Below are 27,178 nucleotides of genomic sequence, written 5' to 3'. Positions count from 1 at the left end.
TTTGTGGCAGTAATATACAGTATTGTATTTTATATTGGGGTTTCTCTATGCAACTATGATTTCTGGTACTTCAACTTTAAAGTGTATTTCCATTATTTCTATTGGTCAGAATCTTGGGAAAGGCACTTTTAGATTTCTTCTGTACATTGAGAGGGTCCTCCCACATATCCTTTGAATTACTTGTGGGCACAAGACTTTACTTTGTTTTTGTTTCTTAGCTTTCATTGTACATGCATTCATAAGGCATGCCATTAATGGTCTGTGTATATTAGATCACCCTGGCTTCTCCTATGGCGCAGAAGCTGAGAAGAAATCATCTCCAAATTTGAAAGAAGATGCAATTTCAAGTAGAGTTAGAAGAAAGTCAGGTAAGCAATAGTAATTTTATGATTTTAGGAAAACTAGACATTTAAGTTTCTCATCTTGATGACTGAAATGCAGAATATTTAATCTTGATCAAATGTATACACCAGTCACATTAAATTCAGTACTTGTGAATTGTGATGACTGGCAGATTGGATCCTCATCAATACAAAGCATCTATGTCAACTGCATAAATGTCCCACTGCAGCATCTTCATGCCTTAAGCAAGTTATACAGACCACGACCTTCCAGATGATGAACTGTCATGACTTTGGGCTTTCAGTCGTCAAGCACTATTTTATAGTAAATTGAGAAAAAGTTATTTATATGACTGAACCTTTGCACTTCACAGTCACTCATATGTTTGGTATTTAATATAATATGCACCATATGCGTTAGGGCAGACGGCAATCAGAAACTAAAAAATGACAATAGATTATAATAAGTCATTATAGGCCAAGTATACCCTTATTTTTTATTATTTTTAAAGCAGATTGTGACTGAATAGTATTTTATTTTTTTTCAGAACCATCCTCAAGCCTGCATAAAGTAATGAAGCAAAATGGTAAGCTAAAAAAATAAAAATGGAATTCTATATATAATGTATGTTATTGTGATCTTACTTTTTTTGCTTTGTTTCTTTAGATATGAGCCCTGAAGTTCAGAAGGTAAGCTCAGTTAAGGTTTCGTCAGTAGTAAAAATTGGTTGTTTGACAAACATGCCTTCTGATTTCATGTGTTCTTCCATTACTCTGTGACTGCAGGAGTCTGTAACGTGTGTTTCTGTAGTTAAATTGTGCCCCATTCGGACCCCCATTAATGTGGACACGCAATTGATGACAGTGATAACTCCACTCAGATTGCTGCTGTCACTTGCAAGCAAACCGCCAGAAGAAGAAGTCTACTACTCCCTCTGTGGCTCTGTCTGATGACATTATGTAATGCAGAGGAAGCGACTCGTGGAAAATTTCCTTTGCCAGCTATTTGTTTACAAGTGTTGGAACTTCTTGCACAGCCTCACAGAGAAACACAAGCACACAGTCTAATATGCATGCTGCTCATGGTTTGAAAACAGGAAGGAAGCCACAGCTTTATTTTCTACGTTTTTCAATACAACAGAGCATATACCATAGATACTGTATAACAGAACTTATAAACACTGCCATCTAGTGACCGAAATTGTATACTGCAGTAGTTATTGCTCTAAACACAGTAATGTATATTCTAACAACAAATGAAAGCAGCAATCAGCTGAGCTGTCGCTGCAAATAATTAATCACAGGTCCATGCTGATGGGGGTCTGAATGGGGCCAGGATCATTCATATTTATATGCCTGAGCAGCAGTTGCAAGTTATTTCTATTAGGAGGTAGGAGAATAACGCTGATAACTTCGTATTGCATGCTGAACGTTCCCTATTCTGCATTGGCTCATTCCATATGCCATGCTGTACGTTTTCATATTCAGCACTGGCTCATCCCATAAGTGAAAGAGCATAAATGTATAACAATCACATTTCACTATACATCAGCTCAGGGCTGTCAGAATTAAGAACTCTGGCTGATTGGTGGTTTACATTCCACTTTTGCCATATTAAATGATCTAATAAACTGGGTGCATACGCTATACACAAACTATATTTTGATTAGATCGGTTAGCTCAACAGCAACATTTATGAACATGCTGCCTATGTGGATCAGCATACCTGAAGGAATATAAACTACGTGGATTGTTTAGGTAGGCCCTCAAACTTCATAGTTCTTGGTTGCACTTACATAGGTTATACAATCTACAGTAGCTTTCTGGACAATTTTAGAATAGTAGAAGTCTATTCCTCAGACCAAAAAAGGATAGTCAAGGAGAAAAAGGGCCAGAGAAAAAAAATGTGTTCCAAATGTGAGACAGTTGTAAGTTTCTGTATGTCTTTAAGACTGTGTTTATTTTACAGCGTATCAGCATGCAAGGCAGTCTGCTTTGTCAAGCTGCCAAACTGGGGTCAAGGGAACTGCTTCTGAAATCTGGCCTGCGAAAAGGAACCAATGTGGGTGGCACCCAAGAACTCTTTCAGCAAACTTACAACAGTGGAAATCTGTGTCTAAGGCCAACAGGACAGACTGATGCAGATGATGAAGAAGAAAGTGAACAGGTGTGTTATACACTTATCCCCTGTAGATGTGTTTTGTATGTGTTGTTCACACTATATAATTTTTGAGTTGCTTATATTAGATCTTGCTTCTTGTTAGTTTGAATTTGAATTATTGTAGGTTGCTTAACGTTATCAAGGATTTTCTTAAATTCCAGAATATACTGCACAGTTCTCAGCAGAAGGCAAAAAGTGGAAGAAAACGATTAAACAGTCAGGCCTCCGAGAACGTTGAGAAACGTAGAAGCATCAACCTCAGCTTATGTGACAGCCAGGTTAGCATACATCTTTTTTCAGAAAGTTCCAGGAAGATTTGCTAAATGAAGGGTCTTGTGCAAATAATTATATGCAAACATGATTTTAACCCTTTAGTCTTTTCTTACTCTGCTCTTTCAGCTTGCCAATCAAGGTAAAAATCTAGAAGGGACACAAGTATATATGTTGGTTTATTCATATCTCAGTTGGGAAAACACTTACAGTATATTGTTGTTTTGGTTTTTTTTAAATGTAGAAAATAAGATTTTACAAAATGTGGAATTCAGGGTATTTAAAATTATGCATAGCGCTGTCAATGAATTCTTCATTTAAAACACCCACCTCTCAATACTCTCCTAGGATGTCGGAAAGCTGTTAAATTCAGACACAGAGCTCAGCAATGTTTCAATGTTTTGATATGTATTACTGATGCAGCGATACCGTTTTTTCGGTATCGCGTGGCAGTACCTATATTTATCTTTTGGTACTTGCTGATACTGAGTACTTATACTTCCGCTAGCATGGAGCCGGCTTCTCAGGCAATCGGTGTCATTACCTGCTGCCCGGCTTCCTGATTTGGCTGGGAAGTCGGCTTCCCTGTGAATCAGCATGGAGCCGGCCAAAAAGCATGGAGCCGACTTCTCAGCCAATCAGGAAGCCGGGCAGCGAGTCATTGCCCGGCTTCCTGAGTGCCTGGGAAGCCGGCTCCATGTTCCCTCGTGGCACTGCCGGTCAGAGGAAATCTCCCTCTGACCGGAAGTTCCATATCTGGGTAAGTATCAGAGCATTCAGGCGAGTACCAAATACTCAGTATCCGCACCAATACAGATGCTAGTATCGATATCGGCGCATCCCTAATACGTATATTATGTGCTTAGTATATACAATAAAGCCCTGTAGTAGAGTGAAGCTCATCAGAGCTTGAAGAGTTTATTAGTATGTGAATGCTACTTCAATGAATAAAGTTTTAATGAACGACTTACTCATGTGGTAGTTTGTCTATACGGAAATTGTGTTTGGGGTGGCAAATGGAGGCTAGTCCTCAAGTAAAATCGGTACCTGCAGCAGGTGCCATTAGCCACAAGGAACCTCGGAGTGGTACTGTTCTGTTGGACAGCTATGTGTTTGGTCATGTTATTTGTAATGGCATATGATCAAATGCTGGGTAACCCTGCCAAGGCATCCCTAAACTCAGTACCCAGTTTGGCAGTTTGTGTTAGATTTCACAGCACACTCCCACTGAAATTTTTTAGGTAATGGTAATTGATTTTGCAGGGCCAGTTAGGGCCGTCCCCCCCCCCCATAGAGAATGGCAGACCTGCAGGCTGCATACAAGTGATCTCAGCGATATCGCCGGGATCACTCGTACAAAACAAGTGGCGGCTTCCCCGCTGTACATTTAGCACTGCTTGCCCACACAGGGCTATATGTAGAAAACAACTACCCGCCGGCGCCAAGAACTGCATGTCCCGGGCATCAGGAGATAGGACTTCCACATCCCTGCTGCCCAAGGCCGGGCCTTGGTTGGCCTTGTGGAAAATCTGGCCCTGGGGCCAGTACAACCTCTGCTCGTGTGTCTATGTTAATATCTTCTAAAAACAGTGGTCAACATATTGAGAGAAATGTGGTCCAAGCATTTTAGATAACATGTACCCTTTGCCACTCCAATACATGTTTGAAGCCAAAAATATTATTTGTTTTTTGGATAGGAGGATAATGCTGTATTGAGAAAACTGAATTTGATAGATAATGGCACACACGCAAAGAACTTTCTCCCCAATTATATAAATATTGATGTTTTCCTATAATTGTTAATGCTCTCAGGCTATTATAACAACAATTATCATTCATGTCCTATTTGAATATTTTGTTTTTAGAGTTCCAAAGACCAGTCAGACGAAGAGACTTTGCAAATGAGTACCGACCTCCGGTATTCCACATCTCCACTTCCCACAAACATAGAACAGGGTATTTCACAGACAAATTCTTTGATAATGAATATCCTAGGAGGCACAGGTGCACTACAGAACATCTGGACTGACCACCAGATTAGACAAGCCCTCTTTCCGTCTAGACGTCCACCTCAAGTCAATGATGAGAATGATGATGACTATCAGATGTTTATGATGAATGAATGCTCCAAGTTGGAATCATCAAGGTCACAAGAGGAAAGAGGTGCATCCAGCCGACCATGTAGCTGGCATTTGGGCCTAATGCAAGAAGACAGTGCAAGCAATTCATACTGCAAAGTTGTCAGAAGAGCAAGTAGTGTGGGAGAAAATAAAACACATTTGCGTCACTCAAGAAACAGACAAAAGAACAGCAAATACCATTGTGAGGAGGTTTTGAACCATTTTGAACCAAATCCTAAATTCTCTTCTCTTGGTTCATCCGAGGAGTTGACGATTGATGACATTGAACATGTTTATGACAATATCAGCTATGATGATCTCAAACAGATGGGAAGGAGAGACCATTCAGATTTCCTTCTGATAAACAGAGGGGGTGATGCTTTGCATCAAAGCAATGAAATTATTAACCCTCAGTCATTAAAAGGACCTGAAAGGAACAAGACTGCATCAGTGCCAAATAAAGAAAGAGTGATGCTTCAAAGAGGAACATCTAATTCAGGCTCCCAGGAGCTCAGAATAATTGAAGAAAACATCTATGACTCTATATGTATAAAAAAACAGTCACTGGAACACAAAAGGAAAAATCAACAGCCCAAAAGGAACAGCTTCTTGGGCTTGGATGGTGACTTCCAGTGTTTTGATGCTGTGGATCACTTTGTGTCTGAAGATAGCTTACAATTTAGTGAGGATGAATCCTCAGACCATCGTGTGCCAGTAGGAGATGAGTATTTCAACCAGTTTAAAACTCCTTCAAAGGTTGCCCACAAATCTGCAGCAGACAGGCTGTCCGAAGAAGTAGATAAGATTTGGAATGATTTGGAAAACTATATAAAAAAGAATGAGGAGAAGAAGAACGACCGGTTGTTGGCCTCCTTTCCTGTGAGCAAAGAAGATGTCCGTGAGAAGAGGCAAAGCAGGTCTCATTACAGCAAAGAATACTCATTGTCATCAATGTGTTTACTAGACAATTCACCTTTGCCAAGGGCCGCAGTAAGTCGGAGCCCTAGTGTCCATAAAGAAGACCTGAGCCCTCCAGCATCTCCTAGTAGCTCGGTATTAAGCCTAAAAAGGACTTCACTGACTAGTGAGATGAGTTTTGTGGAGTCGCCATACTTTTCATCGCAAAGCACTCTAACCTTCTCTGATAAAATGAGTTCAGCTCAGGGATTGGAAAGTGCTGAAAAATCCAAAAATAAGGTCTTTACAATGGCAAGAGAGTACAGCCAGAGAATCAGAAAAGCCAATCAGCTTTTAAAAATGAAAAGCCCAGAGCAGGAGCAACCATCTTGCAGATCACAAAAGCTAAAGGAGAAAGACCTTGCAGCTATAATGGAAGAAAAGAAACAAGGCGGTACAGCGATCGGTAAGCAGTTTTTTGTTCAAACAAATATTTAACATTACTGTAAGGAGAAGGAAGAATGGGATTTAAACTTCTACAGCTAACACACACAACTAAGTGCTCACCACACTTAAAGTGGAACTCCAGCTTCCCAAACCATAGAATTTACGTCATATGTTTAGCATAGTTACATTTTTTTCACAATGGATTAGTTATGAGCTGCAGTAACAGGCTTCAGGTTTGCTGTGGCCCACAGACAGCTTGCCTGTTGTGGGATCCTACCACAATTTAATAGGATACAAATGTCTATGAGTTACCTAAGATAGTGTTCCTTAACCTCAAAGTTGATTTTATTATATATCAATCTGCTTCTCCGGTTGTGACATCAGTAAACTGGTGCAAGGGTCATATTGTGATTGGTGGAGGGTATTCTCCATTTTTTTTATTATGGACACAGTATATTGTGAATGCAAAACTTGCTCTAGATATATCTAAGATATATCTATCTACATTTCCTATTGCTTAGTCTCACTGGCTGTATGATTTCATTTGAAGGTTACAGATATTAAATTTGCACATGGGAGAGCAAGGAAAGCGGAAAGATTTAGTGGCTAAAATGCAAAACAACCATCAAAAAAGCTTTAGTTAAAAAAAAAAAAAGTGTTTGGCAGCATGAATACTGAACATAAGGAACAATGGGCAGCGGAACCTGTGCACATTCTGGCAAAAAAAAACATTTTTGTCCTATTTATTGACATGGGAGATTCTTCCTAGATGAGTCGAGCATTAGCAGGAGCAACAATCCCCTCAAAATGACAGGCTCATAAAGGATTGTGATAACTAGTCAAGAAGTCATCCCCAGGAAAATTATCTTTAGCAAGTTCCATTCTACTTAAGTTTCCACGCCTTTAGAAAACGTATAGTCCAGAGAAATGTTTTAATTGCAGCTTGATAAGAGCACTAATGTCTGTGGTCTAGATCAGTGGTTTGGCAGTATAAAAACCTACTGGAGCAGATATCTAAAAATAGACCCTATATTTTCTCCTGATGATCTGCACTGGAAGCACTGCTTTGACATCGGTGCTGATGGTGCCAAGGCAATGCAAGATCCAATGTCTGAAGTTCTTCCAAGAGTTAAGTCTGCTGCCTACAAACAATTACTGTAGTTTCTACTCCACAGAGAAAGATGAGCTTTCAAAACGAAGTCTGAAGAACTATAGAGCTATTTTAATGTAATGGTGCAAATTTTCAGTTACTGTCAAGTGCAATGAAAACAAGGCTTTTTAGATACCTATGCTTGCTTGTTTTTTGTGGAAAAGTGCCAGTACAAGTATTCAAATTGTGCAATGAAATCCATGTTTCTTGAGAAGAAACGGGGCCAGAACTAAAACAGTTCAGCAACACAAGCCAGTGGTGTCTGCTGACACCAATGCACATACTGTAGCATACCTCTCTGATATATTAGTAAACTTGCTTCTGTGTGTTTCCAAAAGGAGTTGAGAATTTTCACACATTGTTTTATTGTTTAATTGTTGCCTTTTATTTATCCAGTCATGTGCAGCAAAAATAAGTAAACGGGGATTTGTTTTTCACAAGATTGGATATTTTAAGTAAATATTCACACAGTTTATTGTGTGAACATACTCGACTACTTTAAAAAAAATCAGCCTGAGTTATTTAATATTTTTTTTACCAAAAGTACCACATTCACTGGTAAAATGGTAAAATAATGGTAAAATCTCTTTTCTGAACAAATCATTTGTATTTAAATACAGAGATCTGTAGCTGGTCAGTTTAAGGCTCGGCCTGCGTACTTTGTTGAAAACAGTATTTTCCATCAAAATCAGGCACATAGACAGCACTAAAAAAAAGAAACTGACCTAATGCTTAAGCAGACATCCTATGTCAGCTGTCACCTCTGACAGTTAGAAATTATTTTACAGTGTGTCTGTATGTATGGAGTCAGCAGATGAATAAAAAGGGGAATCTCATCCTTAATATGATAAATCAGGTTTACTTTAAGGTATAGTCAGGGACATAACTAGAAATCACAGGGCTCCATAGCAAAATTTTGTATGGGTCCCCGCTCCCAAACCATCAGTATTGTATTTACATTGCATGCCACTGAACACTTGGTGCAAGGTGTATTGCATTTTTAATCCATCTGTATATATTATATGCAGACTGCATATGTTGAAAATGCAGTACACTTTACAGCAAGTGTTCAGTCACATTTAGTGTAAATGCTGTAAATGCAATTCCAATTTTACTAAAATTAAAAAAAAATGATATATATATAATCTACAGTATATAGCATTTTTTTATGATGGGAAAATTTTGATTTAGGCCACATTCACAAACTGTTAATGTCACCAAGATGTGGATGCACTCATAGGCCTACATGGTTTACAGAGAACAAATTAAATCTGACTTTATTGAATTGAAAACATTTTTGTTGTTGTTGACAGGTGCAAGAATTGCGGAATATTCTCAGCTATATGACCAGATTCTATTCCGTGAATCACCTGCAAGAGCAAAAAAAGAGGCTAAAGACAGCACAAAAGACTCGCCTACAGTTAAGTCTCGGGAACAGTTATCTCCTCAACCCCATATTAAATGTTCACAAACAAGCAAAATGCATACTGCCAGTATCAATGGAGAAACTGGAGACTTTTTCACCTGGCCTGAGTTTAAAGAGATGAAGTCAAAGTCAGAGGTGTTGACAAGTGGACCCAAAGGAAAGCAAACAAATCTAGCAGCCACCTGCTCTGTCCCATCTTTAAACAAGTCAAGTCCTTCAAGCCTACATGAGCAGAGGTGGAGCACATTTAAACAAACAAATGGTGAAAATACAAGCAAGGATCATGGCTATAATTCCTTAGGGAGGAGAGTAGTGTGTGAAAACACCCGTCCATATATTCGATCTCAGTCATCTTCCTCCATGTTTCTCCAAAGGACAAGAGAGCCTATCAAACATGCAAAACATTCTACTATGCCACAGTCACGGCATGACTCAAAACCTGAAAGAATGTCTGATATTTATGACTTTGGTGGCAGCTCCACTGAGCAAAAAGGACCACAAGAGGAGAACTCTGACTTGACACTGCAAGACTCTCAGAAGATCTTAGTGTTGAACACACTGTCTTCTCTAAATGCACAAATTGCTACATTAAACTATTTTGCAAACTTCAAAGACACTGAAGGTGATGGAGAAGATGATGACTATGTGGAAATTAAGTCAGATGATGATGAAGATGGCTTGGAAGCTTCTTCCAACCAGCCAATAAAGATGAACATACATGACCAACATCCTCAAAGCCCATTCTCCAGCACACCATATTCCTTCAGCATGCCCAGTACACCAGTTAAGACTATGAATGACAAGGAAAGCCTTGATTCCCACATAACCGGTTACGATGATGTAGATAAACTAAAAGACTATCTTTGGAGGCCTCCATCCTCTAACCAGCAGAACATTGTCCAGTCACTTAGAGAAAAGTTTCAGTGTCTTAGCTCCAGCAGTTTTGCCTAAATGCTTTTTTTGAAAACAATTTCTAGCCAAACTACTGTGGTTAACTGTATTCTAGCATTGTAACCTGATGCACTGTATAATTGCAGCACTGTTCATTCTAAATGTCTGTTGCATATCATTGTTTACATAAGGCAGCAAGGTCTGATTTGCGGTTTTGTTATATAAGATGTGCTTTTTCCTAGTTTAAGGGAAATTATTCCTAAACAATTAGGCAGTATGATTTTATGCAATTTGCACATTAATCCAAGTGCCCTAGTTGCAGAATGATTGCTACGCAGTATACTATAGACTTGACATAGTTGTAAAGTTGTAAACCCTCTCCCTACCTGGTAGCTTAACATTTTTAAACAGTTTTTGGTTTTTTTTACATTCTGCTATGAGTATTTCGAACAGAGGCTTACTGATCAAGCAAATCCGCTAATTCCAAACTTTCTAAGTTCTGTTGGCTACATGCATTGCAAACAAGTGAAATCGTATAATTGCTGTGCAGTGTACAGGTATGTGGTTAATGGGTTTTATACAGAGCTCAAAATTGAAAACCTGATTTTATAGCTTTATCATACAGTACATGTTGGTCTATTTGGGACAAGGTCAGATTAGCAAATTTAGATGCATAGGTTTCATTATTGGCAAATATGTGTGAATGTGGAGCTGATTAAAATGACTTTGTATCCTCGACCACAACACTACCATTAAGGAGGATAGTCTTCTAAAATAGGGCTGTGTGAGCATTTCCTGTAGTTGATCTTTTTCACATATATTCCCAACTCCAGCCAAAACGTTTTACCTTTAGCATATAGTGGGAAGAGTTACAATTCCTGTCTGTGACCCTACTGGGGAGATTTTCCCTCGCTTACCTTGCTTGTGATGTCCATACAAGTAAAAGGTACTACTAAAGTGTCCATATTATAATGGGGGGGGGGGAAAGATTAAAAGCAGTGCAAGAATGAATAATGATTTGTAAATTACAGTAACTCCTGAGAAGCTCTTTAATTGCCGTATATGTAACCTTGGCAAAATATCTTTAAGGAGGCACAAACTCTAAAACTGTTTTTTTTTATTAGTAGAGTGAGGAAAGATTATAATACTTATCAGGTTTTTGTTTTCATCCCAGTTGGGGAAGATATCTTCACTTCCTGTGTGTTTGTTTACCAGGGCAGGTAATAAGATGCAATAAGCTCAACAGGGACATAGATGGCAATATAAATTTGACAGAAGGTATAACTCTTCCCCACTCTAGCCAAAGCCAAAAAATATGATTTTGATGGAGCTGGGCTTTAATCCTAATGGTGTCCATTTATGCACCTTTAGTAGAGAGCAGGGAGGCAAACATGGATTTCCAGTTTATCTAATTGATAGCGTGACACTTGGAGGCGATTTGTAGATTTTTTTTTTCACTCTGTTACTGCCAGCCTATCTAATTTCTTGATATATCTTGGGACACCTGTGGGTAATTCGCATATAAAGACATATTGTCATTGTTTCTCATAAACATCAATAGACATTATACATGGTTTTATAAAGTCTTATTTTGAATAGCGATAGAACAATTTAACTGAATTGCTTAACAGCTGTACATTAAGGACAGATATACATTGCCTTTATGTAGCAATAATATAACACAATATGTTGGCATGGTAATTTCTGTGTGGTTGATAATCTTTGTATAGTATGCCATAGACATTAGGGTAGCTAATTTAAATAGTACTGTATTAATTTGTCTTGGTTCTGCATGTTTGTGCATTGAGGGAGAGGAACTCCACTTTCCATATATTTACTCAGTCATAGTTTATTGTCTTTAAAACAGCTAAACAGTTAAAATGTCCGATTTTATACTATGGGGTTGATTTATAAAGAATTGGCAGGGTCTGTCGCCCCTGGGAATATCTATGATCGTTCCTCCTGCATGAATATGTGTACAAACGAACATTCTTTCGTTTTTTTCCTTTTAGAATTGTAATTAAATTTAAATGTTCTGATTGAGTTATCACATTATTGCCACTAGATGGCACTAAAAGCGCATAGAAAATAAATACTTATTTCATGTGCTCCTTTAGCACCATTTTTAGCATCTAGTGGCCAATGTGTTATACTGTATGTGATATAACATAAGAATGTTCAAATTTAATTACACTTGTAAGGGAAACATTTAAAAAAGTTTGCTTGTGCATATACAGTATTTGCACAGGATGAATATTCACAGATTTTCGCAGTGCGAACGGCCCTGTGATTTAAAAAAAAATAATCAGCCCCTATATGTGTTCTGTCCATAAAATTGTAATGTTTCATTGCAAAAGCTTACCTTCCTCTACTTTTTGACACAAAGGCAGTGATAACTGTACATTTATAATATTGTCATTCCTTAAAGCCTGGAGTTTAAGGTGACTATTTGAACTTTATGTATATATTTGGTTCAGTAAAATCTTAAGTTATTATGAGGTGTATTTTTTTTTTTTTGCTAGAAAGTGTGATAACACTTGTTTCTGCATCTATTTACCAGCTAATAATAACATAAACCTTTGATGTAACCTAAAAGAATGAGAATATATATGCTTCAATCACATATTACTGTAAGGGACCGATGCATACATTAAGGTGCATGTGAACCCTAACCTTTTTGTTTTTCTGTTTTGAAAAGAGCAGAAAAAGTCGGAACCCCTGGTCTTGTTTTCTATTGTTGTGTGTGTACCTGTGGGAAGATTTAACGTCACCACTGAAACTAATGACCACCCTCTCGGGTGCAGAAGTGATGTGAAATCCAAAGTTTTTGAGTTGTCGCAGGAAGTGATGGGTAAACCCACTTCTCATACTTTGGTCACAGCAGTGAAAGTGGATCTCCCCTCACTTTTTATCGACCTTGTCTTACTTCCTATTATACTATATGTTTTTTTGTGTTCCTATTCTTACCTTTCTAGTTGTTTTGGGGAGGTTTAATCAAAGGAAGCTATGGGCAGCTTATATTGCTTAGAATAGATGGCAAGGTGCAGATAAGGGACAGATTAAAGGAACACTTTTAGGTGCATTACCATACAATGTTCCACCCAAACATTGGCATTTTAACCCTTTGTTAAGATAGAGAGTGTGCAGATCTAGTTTACAACTGATTATAAAGATCTGCAACCACAGTGCAAGCAGGGTTAATTAGGGTAAACATAAATCTGAAGCCCCCTCCTTAACATTACACAGAATGGCAAGCTAACTAAGATTTTTGTACAAGAAAAATTGTAAGCAGCCATTTTTACATTTATTTATTTTTTTCAAGTTATGCTATGTGAATGGGAACGTAACAAATATAAAGTAAGTGTTATCCCAATTTGGCTTCAAAAGTGGAAATACAAACAGGTCTCCCTGAATACATTTAAATCACACTTACTAAATTGTCCTGTATAAGGGACAATTCCTTTTTAAAGTGTCTCTGTAACTAAAATAAAATATCCAAATAAATAAACCCCTACAGAGAAAACCTAATTACCCACTTTTTCTGCTGCCCGCATCTCTGAAGTAACACAGAAAAAAAACAACTGAAGATCACTTCTGGAAATTTTGATTTCTCGATCCCTCCGCAGCGCACTGTGATTCCTCTCGCCGACTCCTACGTCACTACTATGTCCGTCGTAGAGTTGAGTATTTTATGTTTCTCTTGCAGGGAGGCATTTACTTTGAAGATTTAAATTAGTGAAAGTGTCATTTTAGGAAGGGAAGTAAAAAAGTAATCGCAGTGACAGGAGGAGCACTTCCCACTAACATCCTGGAGACCTTAAACAACAAGCTGGGAGACCGAGCCCTACCGAAGTCCACCGAAAGTGAGGAGATGGTGTTCACTAACTACATAACCCAATAATGTAAAGCTCTGCAGCATGCATAATAAAAATGACCAATCATTGGTTTTGGGTTATATGCACTTTGCAACGGATAAAGCCTATATCATTTAGTGATTAACATGGTAAAAAAAATACTTATTTGCTAGCCTACAGGTCAATATCGATGGAAAATGACATCACTATTATGCTACCACACATATAAATCAAATGGGTAATTCAACAATTAAATGCAGATTGGCAGCCTATCTGGTAATACGGCTGCCAGTAACACAGTTCAGCTGTTACTGCAATGTATTGGGTTACCTTAAGACACTTGATGTGAATTGAAATAAAATGAAAGCAATAACACAGTTCAGTTGTATTCGGTTGCATTAAGACACTTGAAGTGAATTGAAATGAAATTCAAGCCTTTGAATGTATTACATTTACAGGCCGACTGTTCTCATGTAAAAGGTTTCTATATTTTAGACGTGTGCTATTGAATAACCTGCATAAGCAGTGTTTTGCAGGAGATAAAATGTAGCTTACAAATAGAATGGTTCATTGGACAGTTTAATTAACTGACTCATATTTGGGATACCAGCCTTTCAGATAGTAATACCTTATCATTGGAAATATATATAAAATAAAACTTTCAAAACTGCACTTTGCAATGGCCATTTCCATTTAAATCTATGAACAAAGGTTGTGTTGAACATAATAAGATTTATTGATTTGTAGTGGTGGGTGCCTGCACTGTTCTGTATAGATACTTAGGTCAAATTATGTACATAAACTGTTTTGTGCACATCTAAATCTCACCTATATTGTCTTCTTGTCCTATGGATGAGATTTGATTTGTTTTATGTTCAATGAGTTGCACTTTTTCATGTTTTTGTATATATTAAAATGTCTGTACATTTAGAAGAATTTAAATCCTTTCATTTGTTTTATGTAAAAAAAACTGAAAGCATGCAGTTGAGAAAATGTGTAATTTTTATGATGCTTAGTAAAAAAATAAAGCAGTGTTTCAATCTAATCTTGAGGTGAATTAGGAATATTTTCTTTGTTGATATAGATCTGCAAAAATTAACCAGGAATGTCTTTTTATTGAAATTACTATGCAAAAATTGACCAGGACAATCATGCAGTTATCCGATCATACAGCTCATACAGTTAGTGGTATATTATTATTATACAGGATTTATATAGCGCCAACAGTTTGTGCAGTGCTTTACAATATAAGGAAGACATTACAATCACAATACAATTCAAGACAAGATGGTAAGGAGGGCCCACAATCTAAAAGGGAGGGGCAAGTGATATATGAGGAGGTAGCTGTGTGGGGATGAATTATTTGAAAAAGTGATAGTTCAGTGGTTAGGTTGAGGTGGGATAGGCTTCCCTGAAGAGATGAGTCTAAGGGATCGCCTAAAGGCAGTCAGTGTGGGAGATAGACGGACAGGTTGAGGTAGAGAACTCCATAGGATGGGAGAGACTCTAGTGAAGTCCTGGAGGCGAGCATGGGATGAGTTGATGAGGGAGCTGGAATATCATACTTTTTTCTTTTTATCTGCACTAACAGGTAATTTTTCAGGACAAACGTATGGGACAGGGTGGGCAATTCATTTTCTCAGGGGGCCACATAGGAAACTGGGACGGCTGTTGTGGGTCGAACCGATTATTGCTTGATCACATTTCAGATCTCCTCAGACTAGCAGTGCCCTAGATCTCACACTGCAGTTATGAGGCTCCAGGTACAGGAATACTTAGGCACAGTCTCAAACCTGGAATTGCACTGCTATTTTTCCGGAGGAAGGCAAAAGGTATGTTTTTTAGTATCCTGCTTTTGCAGGATACTAAAAAAATTCACTTTTTGAGTTTTTTTTTAATAAATCTGTTTTATTGGTTTAAAACAAATAAGACGAGAACACAGTACAATCTCATGAGGCTAAATTAGCACAGTGAAGCCCCATAATCAATAACAGTACTAGTTACAAACCATAAAGTACAAACTACAAGGTTGGCTCCTGAGTCACTGCATTCATGTGATCTATTGCAAGAGGAACACATCCTCTTTCAGTGTGGGGCTCCATTCACACATGACCAGTTTATTCTACGCATATTCGGCCGTACAAATACGCGTGGATCCACTCTCAACATAAAAAACAATTTTTATGTGCATTGGTCAGACTATTGCAGGGACCCTGTGGTACAAAACTGCACGTCCTGCAAAATAGTCAAAGTGGGCGGATTCTGCACATTCGTGGCTATAGTAATAGCTGCAAATGAGCAGAATCCGTGCAGTTGTAAAGATTTTTGCCTTTTTGTGCTGTGCGGTCTTCCACACAGAAAACCGCGCAGCACGAAAAGCAAACAGTATATGTGAATGGAGGCTAATGTGGCATCTTAAGCGCACCCTAGAGCATACAGTGCAAAGCAAAACAGAAAATGAAAGTTAAGTTTATACAGTTGTTCAGAAGGTGAATCCCAAACTGCTATCCAATCCTCCTGATCAAGATCCGGTATGTCCAGCTGCCATTTTTGTTGAAGAGTAGTAAGCTCTGAGGTAGTAGCTGTTAAGGAGAATTGGTATTGGTATAAGGACAAGGTAGGTTTTTGACGAGAACCTCAGAAAAGCAAACGTTCAATTGAAGTAAAATGCAATTCTACAATTTTCTGAGGGAACTGCACAGTAAAGGTATGGGCAAGCTGCAGATATCTGAAATAATGAGAAAGCGGAATCAAAGAACGCTGATAAAGAGCAGGAAAGGGCATTCGTTTCTCGCCTTGTATGATAATAGATAATGTCTTAATGCTTACCCAATTCTGCGGGTCTGAGAAAGGGAGGGGTTTATCCACAATGGACTATTCAGAGAGAAAATATTAGGGAGTAGAGAATTTCAGCCAACGCCATCCTTCCAGACCCTAAGGGTCGTGAGCATAGAGGGGGTGAGAGATTACAGGGCTTTAAACCCCTAAATCGGCAAATTCTCTACTGCCTCTAGAGAACGAAGGACACCAGCCTCTAATAGTACAGAAGCAGGAGCAAGCCACCAATATGCAGTAACAAGCTTCACTTTTTGAGTTTAGTTCCACTTTAATTTGTCCTGTTTACTTCATCAGTTACTGTGCAGTTCATTTGTTGTGTGCTCACGGCAATTTAGAAATGACAATCACATGATATGAGCATCTAATAAAGGTTGATCACTCAGATCTGGTTTCTGATTTATGCACTAACAGGATGTAGCTTTTCATGGGAACAGAATATTACAATAAGTTTTTACTTAAAATGGTTGTAAAGATTATATTAGCTGTGCCTCTGCAACACTCACCAATTAGGCCCTGTTCACACCATAGTATCGCTTTAGGGGCATAATAGCGTGCACTTATCACACAATGCACCTAGGGTTCGTTACTGTGTTCTAGGTGTATTGCTTTGACATTAATTTGTACTGCTGTGCGATAGTGTGTGTTAAATGTACGGTATTGTGTATTTAACACAACACCATGCTTAAACACCATGTTTAAATGCACTGTGCCTCCCTCCTCTTCTTATTGGACCAGCCGCAATATGAACATCTCTTTTGCCACAATCTGGAAGTTCACTGCAGCTCCTTTTGGATCACATAGGTCTTGGCAATTGATAGGTTCACTCCTTTTGGCTCCTTCGGTCTTTCCCCACTCAGTGGCAGTATCTCTACAAACTTGCCTAAAGGTGCCCACACACCTTGCGATAATCGTACGATAATCGCAGGAAATCCCGCGATCGTACGATTATCATAAGGTGTGTGGAAGCCGTGCGCACGACTTTTACAGGCAGGAACCTCCACTCCCACAATACCATTAGTGCAGGTTATAGGAGAAATAAGCAAAGGGGATGTATATTGTGTAGTATGATTGTTTTCTTAAAACTTTAAAAACTGAAGTTACATCCAGGAACATACATGATGTATTTGTTACCAAACTGCTGATAATACCTGCTGGTATTGTGTGTGCACTGTATTGTGTGTAGAGATGAGCAAATCTGCCCAGGTTTGATTCATGGGGGATTTGTTGAATCCTGCCTGAAACGCTTGAAACGTAAACTTAGCAGCAAACCCTATTGAAATCTATGGCAAGGCAAATCTTGACACTAAATCCTGGCCATTTTCAAGGCTATTTTAAAAAGCTATTGTAAAAAAAAACCCATAGGGAGCTGAACTGCCATAGGGGACATTCAACAAAGCAAAAAATTTTTTTGGAAGAATAGCATACAGCAGGGAGAGGACCCTCCTTGTTAATGCAAGATAACATCTAAAAAATAAGATAAAACACAACCTTTCAATTACATGCTTGGAAAATGCCTTACAGAACAGTACATTTTCACAGACAGTCAGCAACCCTGTATTCTAACATTACATATTTTGGATGTAAATTGATTTTTTAAAGGCTAAGTTCACCTTTCTGACCATGTTTCATGTTACACTGACATTTAGGGTGTAACATGAAACATGGACAGAATGCAAACTTTTTCAATGTAGTACTTTCTGACAAGGACAGGCTGTTAAAAGGCTGCAGCATAGCAGTATTAACCCCTCTATAGACGAATTAACCCCTGTATAGTCAGTCATATTTTTTAACAATTCATTTCAGATGAAATTAACAAAAACTAAAAAAGTTTTCATTCGTTTCATCAAACCAAAACAAATGTTGTATGCCATTTTGGATTCAGCCACTGGCGTCTGCTGGAGGCAGGGCGCATGATGTCATATAACACCGCACGTGTTGGGCGCCGCCATCTTGGTGTATATCTAGGTATACACCAAGATGGCTACTCCTATATAGGTGTGTGACGTCACCTGACGCCACGCACGCATGAAGGGTGTGGGGCGCTCTAGAGCTTTCTCGCACAGGGTGCCTAAAGGCCTAAGGCCGGCCCTGGCTCCAGGAGTCCCCCGCTATTAGATAGCGGCTCGATCGAGCAGAGTAAACCTTTCCCTGCTCTGGTTTTTTTTTCTGACATCGGAGCCTGAGGAGCCGTCAGTCAGAAAAAAACAAAACGGCATAGGAATGCATAGCTAGATTCCTATTGGCTATTTCACTTTGCAATAGCCAATAGCCAACTAGCTATTGCACCTGTCCACTGCTGCTGTCAATCAGCAGAGGGGACCTGCTGCACTAGACACCCATATAGTAAATAAATGAACTGATATCTATTATTAGTATACAGGATTTATATAGCGTCAACAGTTTGCGCAGCGCTTTACAATATAAGGAAGACATTACAATCACAATAAAAATCAAGACAAGATGGTAAGGAGGGCCCTGCCCGTGAAGTTTCAGTGTACGTAATTTATGTATCCAATACATTTCTTTTTTAGATATCGCTCATTTGAGGTTCATCCCTCTCTAGAACTTTTAAATCTTTTCAATCCCTCCCGTTCTTTAAATTGGGATTGGAGTTGTAATATTTAGTAAAATAGACCAGAACACTGATTATTTTTTGTACCTCTATATTATAAATGCGTTCATCGACTTGGTCTGTCAGCCCTCCCCAGGCCTGTGATTAATACTGATCGGACCCTGGGCAAACATTTTCTTGGGCCCCCCCCCCCAGGAATTTCTCTCACCTCCCCAACACCCAGAAAAAAAAAACAACAGCACACATAGTTCATAGACTTCTCTCAAAAAAACTTTGACTGCAGGATTTCAAACCGATTGCAAGCTCAGCCGTTTATATTAGGGATGCACCGTTATATCGGCCGTAAATGCCACTTTTGGTGGATGGGAGGGGTGAGGTCTCTTCTCATTGGCTGGTGGGCAGAGCTCCAGAAGACTGAGTAGATGGACCGTACAGACGATCGAGGAAACGTATGAGCGCTCAGCCCTGTCACTGTCAAACTGAGAGTCTCAGTTTGACAGTGGCAGGGCTGAGAGCTCACAACGTTACCTGACTGCGAGCGAGGTGATGTGCTGTTCTGACAGGGCAAACAAGGCGCCCTTATTATTCATAGGGGCGTCGGGCCCCTATGAGTAATAGGATTGCTGATTCTACGGTACGACCGCGGCGGTACGGACACCTTGCCGATCCCTGTGCTACGCGGGGGGAGGAGCTACACCTTTAGGATGCGATTGTGCAGATCGCATAGGACAACAATACGTTATGGCAGTGCCGTATGCGGCTGCCATAACGTATTATACTATGCGATCCGATCGGCAAGTTTCTGCGGGCAGTGGGCTCAAGGGGCAGCTGCTTTGGGCCCCACAGCCATGAATGGGCCCAGGGCAAGCTCCCTCTTTGCCCCGCGTTAAAGACAGCCCTGGCCCTCCCCCCTTACAATTTGCCACATGGGCATTCGCATTCTAAAACATATATCACAACATTGGTTTCACAAGTTATACATTGATCTGTTTTAATCACTTGAGTCTCGGCTGCCATTTTCAAAATAGTGCTGGGATAGCCGTTATTTGTCCCAGCGTGGTTTTAAAATCACGGAAGGAATCAGTAGCTCCCATTGGTCCCCACAGGGGCTAAGGCTGGAACCAATGCTTGTATCTGACAGCTGGCATCCAGTTCTAAGCATTGGAGATGATCAGCTTCTGGGCTACCAAGGTGTTTGCAGTTCACTCTGTAGGAGTGCGCTGTAAAAGTAAAGGTAAACAGAATACTTTGGCGTTCTGTTTACATTGGGTGTGTAGTGATGTCTTCACACCCTCATTTACTATGGAGGGTCAGACAGAGCCTTAATAGCTCTGCCCTGCCTTGCCAAGCAGTAGCACATCACTGATATAGTGACCTAGTGCTAGCTGATTTTGTTCCTACTGCTAAGTGCATTTTGAAAAATCGGGGTTTTAAGTCCAAGTCTACCTCTTGGCAAAAACCTTAAGGCCCCATTCACACTGAGCGACATGAAAATCGTGCGATTTTGAGCGATATTGCGCGACGTGTCACGCAACTTTTTCCTTTTGGGCTGTATGCAATCAGGAGCAATATCGCTCGAAAAAAGGGTCATGTAGGAGCGACAAGCTACAGGCTATATTGAGCGACAAGATGTGAACAGCTCCATTGAAATGGATTGGAGAAGCTACATAGAGCGATACCGCGTGGAAATATGAGCGATATCGCTGCAAAAATCGCTCAGTGTGAATGGGGCCTAAGGGGGTCTACTTTTCTAAATAGGTAATGCTCAGCAGAGGAAAGCCATGATGCTACACCCCATAGCTATAAAGTGCAAACACAACAAAACAGGCATATAGCCTGGTGAGGGCTTTTAAGGCATGCAAACAAGGCCTTCAATTAAAACAAAATAAACTTTATTAATAACAAATCATGAGGGAGAAGTAGGAGTCTATGACATGTCAGCATAGCACGTGCTTCCGCTGTTATGATCCTTGCGTGGTGATTGCCCCTCCTGCGGCCCCCTGAGGGGAGCCGGCGTCCGGACGTGCCTCCATAGTTCCATTACATGTCCCTGTCACTACAGGTTCACACTTGTTGTAACATCCTCCTGAAGAAGCCATGTATGGTGAAACGTGTTGAGAAAACATCAGTGTCAATTATCACTTTGTTGCTATCTTATCACGACATTTGTGAGACACAAACTTCATTAAGTCATTGCTTAATCAGTACTCAAATATTGGAGCTTATATATGCCATATGCAGTACACAATTGACTTTGTGATGTTTTTAGCTATCATGTTTTAATTGTTATTAATAAAAAAAAAAATGTTTTTTAATTGAATGCCTTGTTTGCATACCTTGAAATCCCCCATCAGGCTATATGCCTGTTTTGTTGTCTTTGGTTTACTTTTCTAAATAGAGTAATTTTGGAATAGTTTGTGAGGTTCTGCCATTTCTGAGCCATTGTATTGCAGTACGGTGCCATAAAACTGACACAGCAGTTTCTCAGTCATGGACATCCACAATGTTCTCTCATATTTGGGCCCTGCCATGTTCTCACAAAGTGACTAAGACATACAGTACTTATGTGATATTCTCATGTATAGGAGTATAACATACCTCATAGCATCACTGCCTACTTCTATACATAAGAAAACATGCATGCTTTAATTTCAAGTTAACTCTACTAAAAACCATTATTTGAAAATGTTCACAGCATCTATAGCTGGGTACACACTGTTAGGGAAGGAGCGAAGTCCCCCTGTTTGCTGGATTGGAACCCAATAGCAGGGAACAATACCAGAAGGAGAGTCCAGGCTGAGGTACAAGATAGGATGATCCAAAATGCGTTGTCAGAGTACAGTACGGGTCGAGGCAGGCAGCGAGTATCATAAACAGTGAGGCAAGCCAGGGGTCGATAACCAGTATATCCAAATAGCAGGGAAGGAAGGCAGGAAACAGGAAATGAGGCGTCAGAGCTGCTTGGGAATGGCAGAATAACTCAGCAACAAGTCTTGGCTCTGGCTGGAATTTAAACCCAGCAGGGGCCAGTGACACCCCCGTTGTCTGGGCAACAAGGAAGCCACAGGTCCCTGGGAACCAATGGGGCTGCTAGGAGACGAGTGCTCACAAGGCCCTCCCTGGCAATGACCAGCACCCGAAGTGACTAAGAAGCCACAGCAGCGCCACATGCGCACATCATGCATGCGCGCACCCGCAACTAGCCGAAGGGCACCAAATCACCCCAAGAAGGACCTTACAATCTCCGCCATACCCGTTGGACCCCAGGTAAGAGTGCACCCCTGGTCCCACGACACACACTAAACAAATTTCAGCCGTTGGTGGCCCTATTCCCTCGACCGAAGTCACTCATTAGATAAACTTTTGCTGAAGGGACATGTTGGAAATTCCTCAGCCAAACAATGCTAATTAATCACTTCAGGACCGCCATAAGTATATATATGTCATTGTCCTGTAGTGGTTATGCTAATATCACAGCTGCTGCTGTGACCTTGGTATTGTTTTTACTAGGAATGCACGAATACTGTTTTTTCGGTATCGAATACCGATATATTTTTTTCGGTACTCGCCGATACGGAATACTGATACCAGAAGTCCCATTAAGGAAGCCAGGTGGTGTGTAATGACTTGCCACCTGACTTCCTGATTAGCCGGGAAGCCGAATGGCGTGTAAAGACTCGCCACCTGGCTTCCCGATCAGCAGGGAAGCTGTCTCCATGCTCCCTCCTCACCAGATGACGAGGAATCATGGAGCCGGCTTTCTGGACAATCAGGAAGCCGAGCGCCGTGTAATGACGTGTTGCTCGGCTTCCTCATTGGTGGAGAAGCTGGCCAATCAGGAAGCTGGATATGCGTCATTACACAGCATCTGGCTTCCTGATTGGCCAGGAGGCCAGTTCCATGCTCCCTCATCACCAGGTGACGATGGAGAATGAAGCCGGCTTTATGGCCAATCAGAAAGCCGGGGGCGTGTAATGACATGCTGCCCAGCTTCCTGATTAGCCTGCTCCATGCTCCCTCGTCACAAGTTTATTGACTCGCTGCCCGGCTTCCTATTACCGAAAGCTATTACCGGAAGCTCAAGTATCGGGCTAGGCATCGGAGCATTTGGGCAAGTACGTGCACTCGGCATCGGCACCGATACTAGTATCAGTATCGGTGCATCCCTAGTTTTTACAGCCGGTGGAGGACTTCAAAGTTCAAGTGATCTGGGTGGCTGTAGCATGGTCACTTGTCTAATCATGTCTCCATAAAGAGAACCTGTCACCTCCTAATTTTATCACATGGTGATACCAATAAAGTTCAACCACAAAAATGTCTGTGTTTTTGTACTGTGGAAAGCCCTTCTATGTGCATCTCACTTTAAAAGCTAGCTTTAAATTGATTTGTGCGATTGCCATATTTGTGATGTATTTGCCAAATAATGTGAAGTAATAAAATAAATAAACAAAAACCTTGCCTCTTCAGAATGCAAATGCACATAGGACATGCACATAAACAATGATTGCAGCACACGTTAGTGTATATGTATCACTGTGAACGTCGGAGTAAGAGCAATAATTTCACAGTACCACAGTTTTCACCATTGTACAGACATGCACAATTTTAAGGCTTGACATGTTTGGTATCTATTTACTTGGCATGACCCCATCTTTTGTTTTCCAAAAACATGGGTACTATATTGTGTTTGTGTGCACTAAATTTAATTTTAATTTATTTCTTCCTAAATATATCAATTTGATAAATATTTGTGAAAATATTTTGCAACATAAAAAATACAGCTACCATTTTTTGATTCTACAGGGCCCCTGCTGTCAGAAAATCAAGATTGGCTAGGTTGACTGCAAAACAAAGCAGCAACTGAAAGACAAACGATCCAAAAAATGGCACATAGCAAATGGGGTTTTAACCCTTTCCCTACCACCGACGTAAGTCATAGGCGGAAAAAAAACTGTTCCCAGCTGGCCAGGTCAGTATGCCTTACGTCGGTGGCATTTACCGTTCTGCTATAGCTTTAGCGACCATGAACTTATATCAGAACTGTTCCCTTTAAATTAATAGCTGTCATCAGTGGCTCAAAAGCCGCTCATGACAGCTGTTAACAAAAATTCCGGGTGCCCCCATCCCGTCGGCATCTTCAGCCTCCCCTCCCTGCCTGGAGCCGCTCCGCGGCATGAGAGAGCGGCGGGCAGGGGGGAGAGTGGAGCCGCTGTCATTCTGTGAGTTTCAGGATGACAGCGGCTGTGTGCGTGGCCGAGCGGGGGATCGGTAAATAGCAGTGATATTTACTGATCCTCTGTGCAGCACAAACACTGGAGTGGTCGTCTGATCGCTCCAGTGTTTTACATCACTTCCTGATGTAAAGTGATTTACATCACTTCCTGTTCATTCATGAATTTCTGAATGGGCAGTAGCACTCACTACAGAGGCTTCTCCCCATTCAGCTCCTGCAGTCTAGTGTCCTTGGTTACTAGGATGCAGGCAGCTCCTGCAGTCTAGTGTCTTTGGTTGCTAGAATGCAAGCAGTTCCTGCCATCTAGCGTCCTTGGTTTCTAGGATGCAGGCAGCTTCTGCCATCTAGTGTCCTTGGTTGCTAGGATGCAGGCAGCTTCTGCAGTCTAGTGTCCTTGGTTGCTAGGACACAGGCAGCTTCTGCCATCTAGTGTCCATGGTTGCTAGGATGCAGGCAGCCCCTGCCAACTAATATCCTTGGTTGCTAGGACACAGGCAGCTCCTGCAGTCTAGTGTTCTTGGTTGCTAGGATGTAGATGGCTCCAGTAAAGTACATGTCCACTGTATGCTTAGGGATCCCAACTGGAAAAAAGCCATTTCAGGGAGGTGCCCTTCTCATTTCAGGGAGGTGCAATCTGCCCCCCCCCCTTTCCGTCCGTTGTGTGGGGGGGGGGGGTTGGGAGAGCAACCCCCTGAAATTATGGCAGATAGCACTGGAAGCAGTAGCTTCTTTGCTACCTGCTGTTTTTGTCAGTATTCTCATAGCTGCTGCCATCATAATAAAAAACAAACAAAACCAGCATAGGAATGAATATCTAGATCGCTATTGGCTATTTCGCTTTGCAATATCCAATAGCAAGCTGACTAATGCACCCGCCCTCTGCTGCTGTCAATCACTAGAAGAGGACCGGATGGAGAACTTCAGGTCCACCTCTGCTGATTGACAGCAGCAGTGGGCGGGTGCAATAGCTAGTCTGCTATTGGCTATTGCAAATTGAAATAGCCAATAGCAATGTAACTATGCATTCCTATGCTGGGTTTTTTTTTCTCTGACTGTCGGCGGCCTTCCGATGTCAGAGAAAAAACCCAAAAAACAGACAGCAGGGAAAGGTTTACTCTGCTAGATCGAGCAGAGTAAACCTTTCCGGGAGAAAATGTTTCTCTCCCGGGCGGCCAGGAGCCGCTATCTAATAGTGGGAGACTCCCAGAGCGTCCGGGAGAGTTGGGATGTCTGTATGCTGTACGCATGTAAATGTTAGCACAAAGATTTACATGTGTACATTGTAAAATGTGCTTCATGTGCAGGTTGTTGAATGTGGATTCTTTTTATTTATTGTTTACACAACTATGCACTGCAGGCCAATACGGATCGCTTTAAATGGGACCATAGAATACAATACGGCTGCATTCAGATCCCTCTAAATGACTAATCTGAACGCAGTGAGGGGAATTTTTCCAAACTGGAGCAGAAGTTCATGGCAACCTATCAGCTTCCATCTTTTGTTTTCAACAAACTAAAGAGAGAAGCTGATTAGTTACTACGGGAAACTGCTCCACATTTTGTCTGCTCTAGTTTTGATAACCCCCCCCAGAGTATTGTATGCTGTGTGCATGAGACGTTTGATACCTTTGAGTCCCCGTTCACACCTTTGCGCTCCGTGAATGCAAGGCACATTCGTATGCATTTTTTCCACGCTGATGGCCCATTGATTTCAAAGGGTGCCGCGCAAGCGTCAAAGCTGGGAAAGTAGCTCAGATTCTGCTACAGGTGTATGGCATTTTTTCACCATGCGTTTGTACACGTATACAATACACAGGATAAAATGTGCATTTTCCCAGCTGCGTTTGGGGTGCCATTAACAAGTAATGGCACAGCAAGTGTGTCGCACTTTTTAAGCGTTACATGAATGCACTTCAATGTACGCATTAGCATGCGCTCACAGAATGCGAAGGTGTGAATGGGGATTTATACTCGTGAATTGGGCTGTCTCATGTGAGACTCATGCAAATAACTGCAACGCAGTAGGGTTGCCACCTTTTCTTCAAGGGAAACCCGAACACTCTAGTGACGCGCGGACATTTTTTGGGGAGAATGAGTTGTGGCTTATTCATATGTAAATATCACAGTTGAGACTATTTTCAGTTGGGAGCTAGTGGCCCCTATCTTAATTTAGGTTGCCCCTCTCTGCCTGACATCTTGTGTTCGGGTTTCTGCTGCCATGAAACCCGAACACAGCATTTAAAACCCAGACTCCATTGGGTCAATCCTGGAGACAGGTGGGGACCCTAAATGACATTGCCCTCACCCGCTCGCATGGACTCGGACTGTTTGCATCCAGTGGCAATCATCCATAGGTAAACGCTGCATTTGATAGGCCCATGCACACGGGTCTGTACTGGTCCGCAGCATATAGTAAAATGGAAACATCTGCATGTAACGTTCTGCATGTGGAGCATGCTTTACATTGTATCCATGCTCTCTAGCAGATGTTTAACTCTCCTCCACACTACCTAAAAGTAAAAAGAAAAGTTTGGGTTATAGATATAACGTAATACTGGGAGAACTGCCACGTTCCCAAACTGTATACACGCTGCTAGTGAGGGAGGTTTGAGTCTTCCGGTCATGAAGCAGTTAATCCAGGCAGGCCAGCAGAAGCTCCTCCCTCCGGGGGCGGGGTCTCGCCGCCTTAATCGCCCCTTTAGCTGACTCGTGAGTTCCTACAGAAGTGATTTGCTCGGTGCACGCTTCTTCTCTGTGTGATCATCATGCGCTGGGGACCGCTCTGCCGGCTATACAGCAGTCTGCCCAGGTACAGGGTCACCCACATCAATGGATGGAGAGCTGCCAGCAGAGCCACAGATGGGCGGGCAGGAGCATCAGAGCCGCATGCTTCAGTCACCAGGTACTGTGTATAAGAGGGTGGAAGTTAGCGTGGGCTGCCAGGATGTGGACTGGTGACATGGCTATAGGAGGGGGGG

At 41.1% G+C, this 27,178-nt stretch overlaps 2 protein-coding genes across 2 annotated transcripts in view; both read left to right on the top strand.

The window, feature by feature from the left end:
• PLEKHG1 (pleckstrin homology and RhoGEF domain containing G1) overlaps positions 1-9,872 on the top strand; it is a 52,565-nt gene extending 42,693 nt beyond the window's left edge. Inside the window, exons 11-17 of the mRNA XM_018567581.1 lie at positions 273-368; positions 890-928; positions 1,009-1,031; positions 2,311-2,510; positions 2,678-2,780; positions 4,638-6,255; positions 8,700-9,872. Of these exons, the coding sequence (XP_018423083.1) occupies positions 273-368; positions 890-928; positions 1,009-1,031; positions 2,311-2,510; positions 2,678-2,780; positions 4,638-6,255; positions 8,700-9,763 (3,143 nt within the window). The 3' untranslated portion in view covers positions 9,764-9,872. The remainder of the gene's footprint in view (positions 1-272; positions 369-889; positions 929-1,008; positions 1,032-2,310; positions 2,511-2,677; positions 2,781-4,637; positions 6,256-8,699) is intronic.
• Positions 9,873-22,135: 12,263 nt separating this feature from the next.
• MTHFD1L (methylenetetrahydrofolate dehydrogenase (NADP+ dependent) 1-like) overlaps positions 22,136-27,178 on the top strand; it is a 214,954-nt gene continuing 209,911 nt past the window's right edge. Inside the window, exons 1-2 of the mRNA XM_018567580.1 lie at positions 22,136-22,234; positions 24,029-24,186. Coding sequence (XP_018423082.1) covers positions 22,136-22,234; positions 24,029-24,186 — 257 coding nt within the window. The remainder of the gene's footprint in view (positions 22,235-24,028; positions 24,187-27,178) is intronic.

Source organism: Nanorana parkeri, unplaced genomic scaffold (genome assembly GCF_000935625.1).
Source record: "Nanorana parkeri isolate BGI_ZX_2015 unplaced genomic scaffold, ASM93562v1 scaffold1067, whole genome shotgun sequence".
NCBI lineage: Eukaryota > Metazoa > Chordata > Amphibia > Anura > Dicroglossidae > Nanorana > Nanorana parkeri.
Note: the sequence above shows the minus strand (reverse complement) of the source record. Positions and strands in the feature narration are given on the sequence as shown.